Here is a 17,113-nt window from a genome sequence, read left to right as displayed (position 1 = left end):
TCAGCCTCATGTACCAAATCTGCCATACCAGGGACATCAGCTACTGCATCATCTACTTCTGCTGCATCTTCATTCATACGTGCCTATAAATGTGGTAGTTGTCAGACACTACCAATGTAAAACATAGTTTAACAAATGCGTAAAGCATACCTTTCCTTTCCAAGTATTGTGTCCTTGTCGTATAGCCTCATAGAACCGATTAGTAAGATCTTTGTACTGTTGATCCGATGTCAAGACTGTAGTATCTTGGTAGCTCATTACCTACTGTTGCCCCCTCTGCTGGTGCACTTATGGCTCCTGCCCCCCTTGCTTGTGCATTTGTTGTTGCTGGAACAATTTCAACGAAATCCCCTAAACCCTAAACCCTAAACCCTAAACCCTAAACCCTAAACCCTAAACCCTAAACCCTAAACCCTAAACCCTGGTGCATTGGCTGCTGTAGTTTGTGGAGTTGCATGAGTCCTGGTGGATCTTGATCTCCTTGCACCAGAACTGGGCGGTTTTGAACTATTGTTGAGAGGCCTACCCGTGTTAGTGGTTGCATCATTTGTGGGGGTTGCATCATTGGTGGGAGGTGCACTTGTTGAACTATTTCCTGATGTCTGACCTGGTACCTACAAGAACTTCAAATGTCAACATGTGATGTCAAATAACCAATTTTTATTTACATATGAACTTACTTACCCTATTGCACTTCAGCTTGTTGTGGCCAAACACCCCACACTTACTACACTTTTTCTTGTGACCGGCCCTTGACAATTTCTGTGTTTGGCTTTGTCTGTCAGGTTCTGTAGATCCCCTAACCCTTTTCTTCTTAGGCCTGCCTGGCATTCGCACTATTGGTGGAGGAAGTATTGGTTCAAATGCATCAAGATTCCAAAAAGCCTTTCCTCGAACTGGTTGTAGCTTGTAACTATACGTCTTCTTGAATGTTGATATGTGATAGAACATAGATATCTCTTTGAGGGGATCCATCCTTTTGTGCCTTAATGCACATATTGCATGTGGACAAGGTATGCCAGACAACTCCCACTCTCTACAAGTATATACCTTCTTTTCCAACATTACGGCATACCTATCCTGTCCTTCACTGACCTCATATCCATCATCCCCATTCCATTCCACTCTGCACATCTGAGCAATCTCACTGTTTAAATTATACACTTTCATGCACTTGGGACTCCATTCTTTTTTCCATTTTGTAGCTTCTTTAGCACAGTCCTTCAACTTGCCCATCACCTCAAGTCTAATCCCATCAAGTAGTCTGTAAATAGACTTCTCTCTTGGTACTTTAATCCAAGCATTGAAGCTCTCAACATGATTGCTGGTGACGATCATGTCCTTACTTCTTCCACTGAAATACGCCCTGCACCATCTCTGTGGGGGATAACTGACAAGGTGTTCTGCTGCTTCTTTTGAAATGGACCCTAATGTATTTAGGTTGTCCTTGAACTCTTCGGGATAAGTACTCCAACTGCAAACTCAGAACCACTTACTAAGCTCCCCACTCCTCCATCTCTTACTCCAGTTGGCATGAATGTGCCTGGCACACCACCTGTGCTCAGCATCTGGCAAGTGTTTAGCAACAGCAGGTAGAAATCCCTTTATACAAAATAAACCATACAATTCAAACATTAATATAATATCATATCAGAAATAAATGGCAAATGTCAACAAAGTAATATTAGATTGGACTTATTTACCTTTTGCATATCAGAAATAAGGGTCAAATTCTCCCCTTTTCCGAGCTCCAGTTGGAGTATGAGATGTTGAAGGAACCATTCCCAAATGCATCCTGACTCTCTATCCACAACAGCCCATGCAATGGGGTAAAAATGATCATCTGCATCCCTACCACAAGCCACTAACAGCACCCCTCTGCAAATACCTTTCAAGAAACACCCATCTAACCCAATTATGGGCCTACACCCTTCCTTCCAACTCTTCTTCAAAGCATCAAAACAAACAAAAATCCTCCAAAAGACTCTCTTCCCTTATCTCAAATCTTCCTTTTTTAGGTCTACCTTCAAACATGACCCTGGGTTTGTTGTCATGCATTCACTGGCATAGGCTTCTAATGTGGCATACTCTTGCTTGTAACTGCTATCTAATTGCTCCAATATTAAATTCCTAGCCCTTAGACACTTAGCCTCTGACACATCAACTTTGAAAATGCTTTTAGCATCCCTCCTCATATCACCAGAACTGTAAGAAGGCCTATCTAGCACCCTATCCATAAATTTGGCAGCAAGCCACTTCACTGTGGCTCTCTTATTTGCAAACACTTTGTTACACTCATGCCCATGGGTTATAGTCTTTACAACCATTGTAGGACCCCCCTGTCTTGGCTAATAAACAAATGAAAAGGACACTCAAAACATCGTACTCTAACCCTACTCTTGTCACTCTTCATTATCCTTATATCATAACCCCCAGTGACAGCATAATCATTAATTGCATGCTTAGCCTCCTCTATGCCTCTAAAAGTCATGCCTATTCTAAAATAGGGCCTACCTTTCTCTAGATTGTACCTTCCCCTTTTCCTAGCTTCTTGAATCTGCTCAAGTTCCTCTTCCTCACCATCTACATCAGTATCCTCATCACTCTCTACATCACCATCTTCCTCACTCACCTCATAATCTTCATCTTCACTATCTTCCTCACCATCTTCTTCAACACAACCTTCCTCCTCAACATTACCATCTTCTTCAACATTTCCATCTTCAATATTTCCCTCTCCCTCTATCCCAACATCTTCAACATTTCCCTCTCCTTCTATCCCAACATCTTCAACATTTCCCTCTCCCTTTATCCCAACTTCTACCCTATCCTCACACTCAACATTGCCAGCTCCAGCATCCTCACACTCAACATTTTCCGCTCCAGCATCTTCACATTGGACCTCAACCTCTTCCTCTATCCCAACATGTACCCTATCCTCACATTGAGTATCAACTTCTTCCACTACATTTTCCATTCTAGCCTCTTCCCCTACATTTTCCATTCTAGCATCTTCCCCTACATTATGTCCCATGCCCTCTTCCACTATGCATTCTGCATGCCCACTTACTACATTGCCATCCTCCCCTATATCTCTTGCCCCCTCACCCTCAACATGGTCTCTCACACCATCCATCTCCTTATATGGAAGAGGTAGTATATCAGTTGCTAGTATAGACGCATCTACCATATGGGATGCATAAAGGTGAATAACATTGTTTTTCTTACTAATGCAAGACAACATCCTCCGAATACTCTCATCCCCATCTAATTCAAACACCCTACGAGACTTGAGCAAACTACTTGGTTCTAGGCATTGGATTTCACTAACATTATGGAACTTTAAATCATCCCGATATAACTGCCTAATATCTAGTAAATTTATAAAGTCTGGGTCAAAGTTATCTTTCATGATAAAACCCCCATTTATGTAATCTAAATGTGGATCAAAGATCCATGTACCCCAAAAATGAAAATATATTTTCACCAGCACCATTTTTAATATCTGCAACAAAGTATAGTAACATTTAATCAAATCAAATTTTGCAAGTAACATTTAATCAAATCAAATCAAATTTTGCAAGTAACATTTAATTAACATTTAAGCAAGTCAGGAACATTTAATTAACATTTAAGCAAGTCAGTAACATTTAATGAACATTTAAGCAAGTCAGGAAATCAGTTGCTCCAGAAAATCATTCCAAGTAAAATTAATAGTCTTCCAATATTGTTACAGTATTCCTATATATTTTGATTGTCTATGGTTCTGGTTCTTTTGTTTCCTATCATAATAGAACGTGGATATTGCAGGGAAGGATTGCAGTGAAGTTAATTACATGTGAACTAACATTGCATGGTATGAGTTGATCAATTTTAGAAATCTAATCTGAAATCTAATAGGAAGAGGAACTTTAAGACTTACCCTTTCTACGCAAAAATCGTCCACTCCAAATCGATCTACTGTTCACTCCACTGCAGAGTAACTATTCACTCTCCATTGCGTCGAAACCTTCACTCGTTTAAAATCTGTCAATTAGGGTTTCGCACTTGTTTTTTATCAATCTAGAAGAAGAACAATCGCTGCGATAGAGAGAGAAGGAGTCGAAGGGGTTTTTTAGTTCTCCTAGGAAGTCGAAAGAAATAGAGAAAGTCGAAAGAAATAGAGAAAGTCATTCTAATTTATGGGCTACTTATATTAGTTGCCATGTAGGCATACTTTTAATTATTTAAATTTTAAAAAAAAGGACGTGGCGTCATACGTGGCACGCCGTTTGTGCCAAATCACAACCCCGTTAGATTAGGGCATATGTGCAGGTCCGTGGAAAGCTCAGGGAGAGTTTTGTGAATTTTTTTGATATAAGGGCAAATTTGTTTTTTCGATAAAATACGAGCGCAAATATGTGTATTAACCCTTCAAAAAAGTGAAATTCTCTCAACCGTGAAGAACAAAACGAAGAAAAATCATGCCTCCAGAACAAGGAAAAATACTCGAACATCTAAGTTTCGTATTTATCAATAATCTGAAATTTAACGAATTTAACTTTAAACGAATTTTTTTTCGGTGAATTTGCTCTAAACGGGTAGCCCATACGGTCCGGTCCATGGACCGGTAGTATGAACTACCCGTTTCACCTAGGTAAAAACGGGTAGCCTACCCGTTTCTACCTAAGTAGAAACGGGTAGCCTACCCGTTTTGCCTAGGTAGAAACGAGTAGGCTACCCGTTTTTACCTAGGTAAAACAGGTCCTGAAGGAAAACGGGTTTATTATTTTTTTTAATTATAATAAATATTAAAAATTGATTGGATGCTTCAATAAGTATTTTTTATTTCCAATTTATCTATACGTTTTTTCTATCCAATCAATACATAATTTATCAATAATTAAATTTACGTTCTAAAAGATAAATAAATATAAATTAAGAAATAAAAATTAATTGCACTCGTTAATACGTATTTTTTTATTTCCAATCAATAATTTATATATACGTTTTTTCTATCCAGTCAATACATAATTTACGTATAATTAAATTTATGTTCTAAAAGGTAAATAAATATAATTTACCAAATAAAAATTAATTGGACACTTCAATACGTATTTTTTATTTCCAATCAATAATTTATCTATACGTTTTTTCTATCCAATCAATACATAATTTATCTATAATTAATATTTAGTATAATTAAAAAAATAAATAAATAAACCCGTTTTCCCTAAAGGAAAACGGGTTCAGGACCCGTTTTACCTAGGTAAAAACGGGTAGCCTACCCATTTCTACCTAGGCAAAACGGGTAGTTCATACTAACGGTCCATGGACCGGACCCTATGGGTTACCCGTTTAGAGCAAATTCAACGGAAAAAAAAAATTCGTTTCAAGTTAAATTCGTTAAATTTCAGATTATTGGTAAATACGAAACTTAGATGTTCAAGTATTTTTCCTTGTTTTGGAGGCATGATTTTTCTTCGTTTTGTTCTTCGCAGTTGAGAGAATTTCACTTTTTTGAATGAAAAATGAAAAGGGCAAAAATGTCAAACAAGATGCGACGGTAAGTAAAATAGGGGCGACGTATAGTAATCCACTACTTATATTGTTCCAACATAAAATTGTTTTATTTCTTTTCTTTAAAATACATTGTTCCGACATTTCTAACCTCGTTTTTTGAAAAATTTTATACTATTAAACTCGTCTAAATTAGACGGTCATTTTAAGATCTCTGAAGTTCAAGTAAAACAAAATCCGGTGAACGGAATCCGGGTGGGCGTTTTCTGGCGAGAAAAAAAGTGCCCAGAAAATTCTTAAAAAATTCCATAAAATGTAAAACATTATTCTAAGAAATTGTAATTCTTGGATCAAAGCGGGATTTCTTACGGTTTAATCCCAATAAAACTTGTTTCTTAATTTTATCCATTTTACATGCTTCAACAATTTATTGGGTCAAAACTATAAGGAATGTCGCTTTAAGTCAAGAATTAAAGTTTCTTAAAATGATGTTTTACATGTTTTGGAATTTATTGATAATTTTCTGGGCACGTTCTTTTTGTCCTACTTACATTGTTCCAAATCAGTGTATCATTTGTTCCAACATAATACTTATATTATTCCAACAGAAAAATGTTTTATTTCTTTTTTTTAAAATACATTTTTCCGATATTTCTAACCTCGTTTTTTAAAAAATTTTATACTATTAGACTCGTCTAAATTAGACGGTCATTTTAAGATCCCTGAAACTCAAGTAAAAAAAATTCCGGTGAACGGAATCCGGGTAGGCGTTTTCTGGCGAGATAAAAGGTGCCCAAAAAATTCTCAAAAAATTTCAAAAAATGTAAAACATTATTCTAAGAAACTTTAATTCTTGGGCCGAAGCGATATTTCTTACGGTTTTGACCCAATAAATTGTTGAAGGGTGTAAAATGGATAAAATTAAGGAAAAAGTTTTATTGGGACTAAACTGTAAGAAATCCTACTTCGACTTAAGAATTAAAGTTTCTCTAAATAATGTTTTAGATTTTCTGGAATTTCTTGAGAATTTTTTGGGCACTTTCGGATTTTTTTATCGGAAAACGTCCATCTAACCGCCGGATTCCGTTGATTTGTGACTAAACCGTAAGGAATCTCATTTTGAGTCAATAATTAAAGTTTTTCAGAATAATGTTTTACATTTTTTGGAATTTTTTAAGAATTTTCTGGACATTTTTTTCTCACAGAAAACAGATCTCCGGATTCCATTCACCCGAAATTTTTTTACCCGAGCTTCTGGGATCTTAAAATGACCTTCTAATTAAGACGAGTCCAACGATATAAATTTTTTTGAAAAACAAGATTGAAAAAGTTGGAAAAATGCATTTTAAAGAAAAAAATAAAATAATTTTCTCTTTCCTTTTATTTACAAATTTGCCACTTCTTTTTGATTAATTACAAAATTGATCATTGTCACACAATAAGGCTTGTCACACTATAAGAAATGTGTCACACCTGATCTCATCTATATATATATATATATATATATCGGATCGGGCCGATGAAAAATTCATATAACCCAAGCCCGTCCAGTTTCTGGCGGGCTTATACGGACTTAGACCATGCCGGACTTGACACCAATTTCATGTGTCCAAGCCCGGCTAAATGGGACTGGACCGGGCGGGTTCACCAGCCCATGCCCAAGTCTATGGACTGTGACTTTGTTCATCAGGTTAATTATGATATGACTGTTTGCCACTTTTCAAAGATGTTTTTGGGTTGTTTTGATATTAAATTGGTTAAGCGGGGCATGTCAAGAAAAATTTACCGTGGTTGATAGGTAACATTTTTGTTAAATCCGATACTTATGTTTTTGCTGACACTATTCATAATGGAAGGTCCAATTTATCTAAGTTCAGTAGTGTAATTTATAGTTTTCGTGTTGTTTTAGACAATAGGGATTAATATTATAGGGTATTGCTATTTACCGCTCTTCATTTAGACAATTTTACCCTTTTTATAGAAAAAAGTTGAAAAGAAAACTGAAAATTTAGATTTTTGGGAGAATCGACCAAATTTAGACTAGGGGGATGTCGGATCCGCCCAGCCAATGGCCAAGTGGATGCAACATCCGCCTGGCCATTGGCTGGGCAGATTTTTGCATCCCCTGGACATTGGTCTGACGGATTTCGGCATCGCCTAGACATAATTTTACCCATTCAAAATCGTCACAAAAAAGATACATGATTTCTTTGATAAAAAAAAAACGTAAAATTTAGTGTTTCCGACTCGTAATCATCTATTTCCGGAGTTCTCGGATTGTAACACATCAATTATTTTTATAATTTCAATTATTGATGTTCGGGTTTATGATTTTGAAGAAAGAATTTTTAGTTTTTCATCAAAATTATGAAAAGGCAAAAAAATCTAAAAGGGAGCAGTAACTAGTAAAAAAGGGACGACGGTGTTTAACAATCCACATAGTCTTTTGTCGGTATTTAACAATCCTCATAGCTTAATTAGAACGGTTTAGTTACATGATAAGTTGATAACGCTTCAAAAGAGAAAGAATATCATCTAAATGGACTATTTTAAGGCCCAAATGTCACGAGCACTTAAGCCCAATATCAAGGATAGAAAAAAATAAAAAAATAAAAAGATGAAAACCGCATGAAACTCGTCTTCTACAAAATCATTCCTGCAATGCCTTCATTTTAATTTGTTTTCTTCTTCTTCACTCAGACACGCTCTTTTAGCAGATCTCTGGCGTGCCAAGTTTGAAGCTCGACATCAGATTCTTAACTCCACTAAACACCTCTACGCCCTACAATGTCAACTCCGACGAACGAAGAATCTGAATTACCAAATGGAGCTGAACCGGAATCCAATCCAGTACCTCAACATGTAGATGAATCTAAACCGGAACCTGTAGTTGAGCCTCAAGAAGAAGAACCTTCAAAACTAGAGCCTGAACCACATCCTGAAGAAGAAGCAGCGTCGAAACCAGAACCTGACTCATCAGCAGTGGCAGTAACAGATGCGGATCCCATTCCAGACGAGCCGATCCAATCAAATCAGGCGGAGCAAGTTGCATCCAACGGTCAAAATGGGCATCCCGAGCTCCGAAAAGATGAAGGGAGCCGAACTTTCACAATGAGGGAGTTGCTTAGCGAATTGAAAACCGATGAAGGTGAAGATGTCAGCACTCCTCAAAGGTTCGCTTATATTTCTATACCAAAGTCATTAATATTTAGCTCACTGATTTATTTTTGTGAATTGCTTTTTGGATCCTCTTGAATATTTGTGAAACTGCGTTAATTTCCAGTTTAGATGTGGTCTTTTTACTTAGTTGATTCGAGGATAGTTAGTTTAGTTACTCATTAATGACTTCTGAATCATCTTGAATCATCGTGAAACTGCATTCTTAGTATTTAACATGATGACAATTGGAGCAGCATCATGAATCTATGATAATCTTCATGTATATGATCTGAGTAGAGTTCTATTGAATGCATTTCTCATTTTTTTAGAGCCTTAACCGCCCAATTATATGTGATTATATGGTATCAGCCAACTAAGCACACCGCATGTTCAATTAGACAACAACGCAGCAATGGAATTAATCAATAGTGTTACTGGTGCTGATGAGGAGGGTCGGTCTCGCCAGCGGATTCTTACATTTGCTGCCAGGAGGTACTATCCTCTTTTTTTCTTTGTTACGCTGAGAGCTCTTACACCTGATAACAGGAATTTGAGTTTATTAAGCATAACCTGCAAAGTTTCTAAAATATAACATTAATGGAATTAAGAATAATACATAAATGAACGTGATGAAAGTTGGAAGAATTTCAATTTGAGCTCCGATGCTGAGAATTAAGTGAGTTTTTGCTTTTCCCAAATTGTAATTTCTACTCAAAATTGTGTAGGTATGCTAGTGCGATAGAGAGAAATCCACAAGACTATGATGCACTGTACAATTGGGCATTGGTTCTTCAGGTCTGAAATATCTCAAATTTTGAGCTTTGTATTGCTAACACTCTCAAAACTTCTGCACTGCTGTACTGGTCAAATTATCTTGATTTTCTGCTATCTAGCTCACTTAGATTACCCATAACAAATATGTTTCGAGGTTTAAATTACATTTTGATTATTATTATTAATCTTTGAAAATGTTTAAAAATTATTGTTAAGCTTGTATATCAATGTCTGTTCATGCAATGTGACATGAGAAATACTCTCAAACTGCAGCTAACAGCAGGTGCCCTATTGACTGCATACAGATTTTTCTTCATGCATGAAAAGTACCTTCTATATACTGTTTTCTACAACTTTATAGAAGTCGGGATGTTTGCTTTCTAACTATAGTCTCTTCAAGCATGTATTTTTCTCCTAAAGCCCATCTTAGCTGTAGTAGCTGTACATTGTTGACAATGTCAGCATTTTGCATGCAGGAAAGTGCAGATAATGTTAGTCCAGATTCTACATCTCCTTCTAAAGATGCTTTGCTTGAGGAGGCCTGTAAAAAATATGACGAAGCTACTCACCTCTGTCCTACACTTCATGATGTATGTACACACTTCCTTAACCTTTACAATTTTTAGAAAATTCTAGCGGATCAATTTATGACTAGGATCTCAACTGGTCATAAGAGATAAATGGCCAAGCTATCTCTTGATTGATTATTCCATACTTTTGAATGTACATATATGCATTACAGCATGGATAATTTGGTGCTTCAAAGAGCTCAACTCTTCACATCACAGTTTTTCTGATTTCATGTTAACGCATAAATCATTGCACAAGAAAGAAGGTGTTGTGCACATTAAGTAGTCTCAGCGAGTGATATATACTTTTGATTCTGCATTGTGGAGCAGGTTGCAGTGGTCTAGTTGCTAATAAAGAAGGTATTGTGCACATAAATAGTCAAAATGAGTGATTTATTCTATCGATTGTGCATTGTGGAGCAGGCTCCATGCAGTGATCTAGTTGCTAAAACAGAAGGCAGTGTGCACATTAAGTAGTCAAAATGAGTGATATATGCTATTGATTGTGATTGTGGAGCAAGCTGCAGAGGCCTAGTTAATAATTAGCCTGCACATGTTACAAATCATGTAATATTTAAGTTGCATATGTGTTTTAGTACTTTCACATGGATAAGCATGTGCGATCCACCTTGGATACTTTGGTCCTTCGGAGAGCTCCACTCTTCACATTTCAGTGTTTCCAATTTCATGTAAAAGCATAAATACCTGCACAAAGAAGGTATTGTGCAGATTAAGTCGTCTCAATGATGGATATTTGCCATCGTGCATTGTGGAGTAGGCTGCAGTGGTCTACTCAATAATTAGCGTCAGTATGTTACAAATTGTATAACATGTACGCTGCATGTGTCTTAGTACTTTCACATGGATTTGCATTAGCTTACAGATCTGCATGAATGACGTCCTGATTTGGAGTTTGTTTGGCAGGCATTTTACAACTGGGCTATAGCAATCTCTGATCGTGCAAAAATGCGTGGCCGTACAAAAGAGGCTGAAGAATTTTGGAAGCAGGTTGACTATATAATTATGTAATTTCAATGATTCATAAACACATTTCTTCATTTTAAGATGTATATTTTACTGTTGGATTGGCTGGCGAAGATGAACAGTTACTTCTGATACATTAACTTTGAATGTATTAATTAGCTGTCTGACTTTTAGGCGACTAAGAGGAGCTAGTGAGTAATGTTGCTGTGTACAAATTTCCTTGTTATCTTCCGTGCTGTTCCTGTTAAGCACATTGGGCTTGCTTGAACAGTGTCATAGTCCTTATTGTCTTTTAGGAGAACTTCCCTATTAAAGAAGTGAAGTGTGTAATCTGATTTTGCAGGCAACAAAAAACTATGAAAAAGCTGTCCAACTTAACTGGAACAGTCCCCAGGTGTGATCTATTTTTCTTATTTTTCCCAGGGTCATCTAATTACTTGTCTCATAATTTCTTTTAACTTTCTTTTTCCTTTTTTATTAGCAAACTCTGACCTTGTATAAATTTTTTACAGGCACTTAACAATTGGGGTCTTGCTTTACAGGTAATTTGAAATCTGAGACAGCTTTTATTGTGTTTTTGCATAAGATGGAATGGAATGCTGTGTAGTCATAGTGGGTTGATTTAATGTTAATATTTTATTTTTCTCAATTTTAGGAGCTCAGTGCAATTGTTCCTGCTAGAGAGAAGCAAACAATTGTCAAAACTGCGATTAGTAAGGTACACATGTCATTTGGAGACTTATTTGTTGAATGAATGTATAGGAGCAAATGAACAAGTATTTGATTTCTTATTTCTTGCGACTTTGTAAGAGTAAGGTGTACTTGTATTTTCTGTCCTTGTAATACCTTGTATTATTATCAGTTCCGTGCAGCAATATCTTTGCAATTTGATTTCCACCGAGCGATCTACAATCTTGGAACTGTGCTGGTCAGTTTTTCTTTTCAACCTGTATTTGTTTACTATATTTTTTTTTTCAGTTTTTCCTGTCCTTTGCTTTGCTGGTGTACTGGTCAAGGAACATAATTTACTGTTTAATCATCCCATATTAATCAAATGAAGTATTTATGGTGAAGTCTTATCTTAATTTTAGTATGGGTTGGCGGAGGACACGTTAAGAGCTGGAGGTGCAGCCAATCCTAAGGATGTTTCTCCCAATGAGTTGTATAGCCAGTCTGCTATTTACATTGCTGCTGCTCATGCATTGAAGCCAAATTATTCTGTAAGTTTCCAAAAATTTGGTTCTCAGTCAATTTCTTCTTGGTGACAGGTTTTCATTTCTGTAAATGTTCTTTTCTGACTCATGGCATAACTACAACCTATAACCGAGTTGGCTATTCATTTGCTTAAGTGTGTCACTATATGTTGCAAATGTTTGCCATAATTCATCTCCATTGAGAAGATATTTTTTTGATAAGCAAGCTAAGTTTCTATGATATCTTGATTACAGGTATACAGCAGTGCTCTGAGACTTGTTCGTACTATGGTCAGTATTGCTTTTTCTCAAACAGCATTTTTTCAGTCTTCTTAAACCTTAAAATGCTCTTTATTATGTGTGACTTCTATGACTGATTTCTGGTTGAATAGATGGGACGTTACTCTTTGGTTTTATTTTGGTTCTTTACTTGGAACCTTGCTTGTAGGTTGAGATTCATGCTCTGAAAACTGAGAAATTAGAATTTGTCTCTTTGTTTGTTGATGAGTAACGATTATCCACTGCATGTGCTTAATTGTGACTGGCATTGCATCTTTACGTAAACCATTATGATGCCACACGAACTATTATATTTATTACCCTATTAATAATATTTTATTTGCATATTGCATTCTGTGTTTCAAGTAATCCCTTTTTATAGATTGTTTCACTTTCCACCACTTGAACATGATTTACAGGCTAAAAGATGTTCTGTATATAAATAATTTTAAGCTATCTGACAGGACTGAAATGTTTACAGTTACCATTACCGTATCTTAAAATTGGGTATCTGACTGCACCACCGGCAGGGAAATCTCTTGCACCTCACAGTGACTGGAGGAGGTCACAATTCGTTTTAAATCATGAAGGGCTTCAACAGGTAAATATTTATTTGCTTCCCCATGCTAGACCAATCAAATTTCTTTGTATAACATCTTTTTATCTTCCTTTGAAAGAATTTCCTTCTCTGATCCAACTTGTGTTTTTGGCTCCTTGATGGAACTTGAATGTGTCATCATGTTTTATTAAGATTAAAATTTTCCCCCATTGAATGTTATTTGATTATCTTCTCTCTTTCCTTCTCATTTGTTTGAACTATGAACCAATCTTATGAAGAGACCAAACAGATATCCATACCACACAGCCTCCAATTTGAACCAATCTTATGCCAAAAAGCCTCCGCTCTCCAACTTGTCCAACTAGCATTAGTATACTGATTCAAACTTCAGTTCTAGGCATCTAGTAACCCGGTCAAACTACTGTATTGCTATGATGCTACCCTCTGAAAATATAAAATGTGACTTACAGTTCTGGAAGTTGAGCGGCCTTGTTATTCATAACTTTTCAATTTCTTAGATACAACAAATATAAAAAGGGCGGCGCGTTGCACTATGCGTCCCCGCTTAAGCGAGAGTCCGGGAAGGGGTCCCACCACAAGGATGTACTGGGGGCAAGCCTTCCCTTGCCAATTTTTTGGCAAGAGGCCGCTCCTAAGACTCGAACTGTTGCGCCAACAACGTTTACCGTTGCGCCAAGGCTCGCCCTCAGATAAAACAAATATCCATGGGAAAAAAAATTCTTGGGCTTTGGAATATCATTCTCAAACATATATTTTCCCTGTTAACTTGACTGACTTGGGAAGACCTTTTGGTTACCCAACAACAGTTGAAGAGGCCAACCTAGTTTATGCAAACCATAGTAACTCCAGGTCTTTGCAGATTGAGCTGCAAGTCTTGATTAACATTTCAAAAAGCCCGGTTGACATTGGAGACCAGATAAAACCAAGCCCTGCTTGAGTAAAAGTCTCACTTGTAGTTGAAAGTTCTGCTACCTCTTCTTGTTGAATGGATTAATATGAGCTTGACTGTCAAACTAATTAATATAAAATGTTCTGAAACTGGTTCTTTTGTTTTGTCTAAGCAATATTTCCTATGCTTTTTCAAATCTAGTTATTTTGTTTTGTACTAACAGGTAAACAAATCAGAGCAAAAACAGTCACCTCAATACCTGTCTGGTAGACCAGATGTATTGAATGGTGACAGAAGGGCTATAAAAGTCGATGTTCCAGATATTGTTTCCGTATCAGCATGTGCTGATTTGACTTTGCCACCAGGCGCAGGACTCTGCATTGACTCAATTCATGGGCCAGTTTACTTGGTAAGTATTAGCTTCCTGTTTCTTTGGGAATCAAAATGAGTTATCTGTTATATGACATATTTATACCACATGATTATATATGATATATAAATGCAACAAAAATGATATTCGTGTAAAAAACAGGTCATGCCAGGCATGTTATCTCTGTAAATCATGTTGTTGTGTCAGAAATTGACAGCTCTCTATTTGTGAATTTCAAAATTTATATTCAACTAAAAGAATGATGCTTTGTTGTATCTGGATATCTTTGGGAGAATAGTGTCTTCAGTTTTTGAACATTGCCATATCAGCCTTCAGTTGTAAAAGCAATTATGGGACTATCTAGATTGCATTTGCCTCCCATTATTTTGCTTTCTAATTTCCAAATGGGATAAAAAAAAATCTTAATGAGGTTCTTATATTAATGAGGAAAAGCATATCTTATTCTATTAGGCTTTTTCTTTAGTTGCTGTTGGCATAAAATGGCATTTATAAATGGAAAAAAGCCATTCTGAAGCCCTTCTTCTTTTTGACATTTTGTTGATTAAGCCCCTAATCTGTCAATTTGACACATTGAGGCATTGATCAATTACATCTACATTATACATAAAAAAGTACTTTCAAACTGTTAAACTTCAAATTCCGAATGCAAATAAAATGAATAGCGCTCTATTAATCGAGTTGTACGTCCAAAGGCATAAGGCGTGCTAGTATAATTGATCAATAGCTCAACTCAAAATGTTTTTTTCTTTGTTTTTATGTCTTCCATTGTAAGACATCATGAAAACCTCTAGTCTTTCGAATTAGGAGCTCATAATTTAACAATTGCCCAATAATTTCTCAGGTTGCTGACTCATGGGAATCCCTTGATGGATGGCTGGATGCAATTCGTCTAGTTTATACAATCTATGCGCGGGGTAAGAGTGAAGTCCTCGCAGGTATAGTCACAGGCTGATCACAATTATTTACTTCATTTGTGACAATGCTAAGGAACCTCTTTAACATTTTTGGTTACTGTATCCAGAATTAGTCATTAGAATAAGAAATCTGTATGTTATAGGAATTTCTGGTGCATACCCAGAACAACAAAGTATTTTTTTTTCTTTTTGCCATGAGGCAATATTTGTCTATTTTTTTCCCATCTCTTTGTTTTATAGAGTGTATGAGGAGAGATGTCGTTGAAACTTGTGATTTATATTAACTTGAAATGTTTTGAGCGTTTGAATTTGTTACTGGGTGCTATTAAATTTGATCTGCTTCCAGCATAAGGTAATGGCAAGCAGTAGCGGAGCCAGGCTATAAACTCTGGGGGTGCTGAAATCGGCGTTCTTCTTCGACGTAGTAGTCCATCAAATCTCCAATGTGTAAATGCAGCATTCCAATGAACGCTAAGCTGTATGGAAGAGTCCTTATTCGGTAGCCAGAGGTGCAACGGACTTCCCCTTGCACCTGCTTCTTTCGGCTCCTAGTAATGGGCAATATCATCTTATTCTTTTTTTTATTGATATCCATCAAATGATTATGTTTTATTATTAAATATTCCCCCAATATTTTTATTTTAATTAGATAATTCATAAGATAGGAATGTGGTATGATTTTTCCTAAAAATTATTAGATTTGTTCAGTTTCATATGGTGGGAGTTTCAAGTTTGTATATGAGCTTAGCGTTCATGAGCCGTTTGGTGTTTGGCTCAATAAAAGTTTGAATGTGTTCAATTCGATTTATAAAAGTGTCGAGTTTGATCACGATTTTAAAGCCCAATTCATAAATAAGCTGATGTTGAATATGGTGAAACTTAACTCGAAAGCTCGTGAGTAGATTCAATTATAGATTTGTAAACCAACTCGATAATAATATTTATAAACAAATTCATGACTAAATTTGGTTTGATTATTTTTTCAATAATAATAAATCTATAAAAAGGAAAGTGTAAAATGATGTAATTTTATTTCTATAAAAGTAAAACAAAAGCAAATTTGAAAAACGGACACTAAATATGAAAACTTATGGTAAAGGAGTTTCCATGCAATAGTATATGATAAGTATAAATGAAATAAAAATTGATAATGGTGTTAACAAATAGACCGTGTTAAGCAAATTTAAACTGATCTTTTACACCAGAAAAAAGTTAATTGAAACATATCCTCTTCTTAGGTGAGGACATGTCCCTACACTCAAAACTACGTAGTTTTGAGTATAAAAATCAATAAAAAACAATAAATGCTATAAGTATGGATCGAACCTGGGACCTCTCCATCTACCATCTCCCTACTTACCACTATGTCAATTACTTCTCTTATGTATTATATTACGCGCGCCGCTTAATATAACATTGTGCTAGTAGTTTCTATTGTTTAATATTTCACGCATGCACTTATTAATATCGATTAAATATACATAATAATGAATTATTAATAGAAAAAAAATATATGCATAATAATGAATTATTAATAAAAAATATGCGTAATAATGAATTATTAATAGAAAAAAATCCAAGAACATGCTCCAATTTCTTATTTATGTAATTCCTTTATATTTTTGTAATTTATGTTATATAAGAAAATATATTTTTTTGCTGCAAAAAAAAGAAAAAATATTTTTTTAACCATACGTTAGAACATATATGTTAACTTTTAAAACACGAACTATGAAGTTTAGAACGTACGACATATTTTTTAGAACATACATTATGTTTTTTAGAACATGTGTTATGTTTTTTCGAACATGAGTTATAAATTATATTATAGAACAAATGAAAAAACGATCCAGATATCTACTGATTTTTTTAGAACATTATA

The 17,113-nt window shown here is 35.7% G+C and overlaps 1 protein-coding gene across 2 annotated transcripts; it reads left to right on the top strand.

The window, feature by feature from the left end:
- The first annotated feature begins 8,132 nt into the window (after window positions 1-8,132).
- On the top strand, window positions 8,133-15,938 carry LOC136222891 (protein HLB1). 2 transcript variants are annotated; one of them, XM_066010580.1, is made up of 15 exons: window positions 8,133-8,672; window positions 9,028-9,150; window positions 9,384-9,453; window positions 9,909-10,022; window positions 10,926-11,009; window positions 11,329-11,379; window positions 11,498-11,527; window positions 11,641-11,703; window positions 11,848-11,913; window positions 12,077-12,205; window positions 12,434-12,469; window positions 12,939-13,058; window positions 14,150-14,335; window positions 15,159-15,252; window positions 15,578-15,938. In XM_066010580.1, the coding sequence occupies exons 1-15, from the start codon at window positions 8,287-8,289 to the stop codon at window positions 15,580-15,582; spliced, it is 1,557 nt and encodes a 518-aa protein (XP_065866652.1). In that variant the 5' UTR covers window positions 8,133-8,286; the 3' UTR covers window positions 15,583-15,938. The 2 variants fall into 2 exon arrangements, with proteins under 2 accessions (XP_065866652.1, XP_065866651.1); XM_066010579.1 differs by lacking the exon at window positions 15,578-15,938 and having other exon boundaries at window positions 15,159-15,546.
- Window positions 15,939-17,113: the final 1,175 nt, after the last annotated feature.

The sequence above is a fragment of the Euphorbia lathyris genome, chromosome 3 (assembly GCF_963576675.1).
Source record: "Euphorbia lathyris chromosome 3, ddEupLath1.1, whole genome shotgun sequence".
NCBI lineage: Eukaryota > Viridiplantae > Streptophyta > Magnoliopsida > Malpighiales > Euphorbiaceae > Euphorbia > Euphorbia lathyris.
This window is presented reverse-complemented; position numbering and strand designations above follow the sequence as displayed.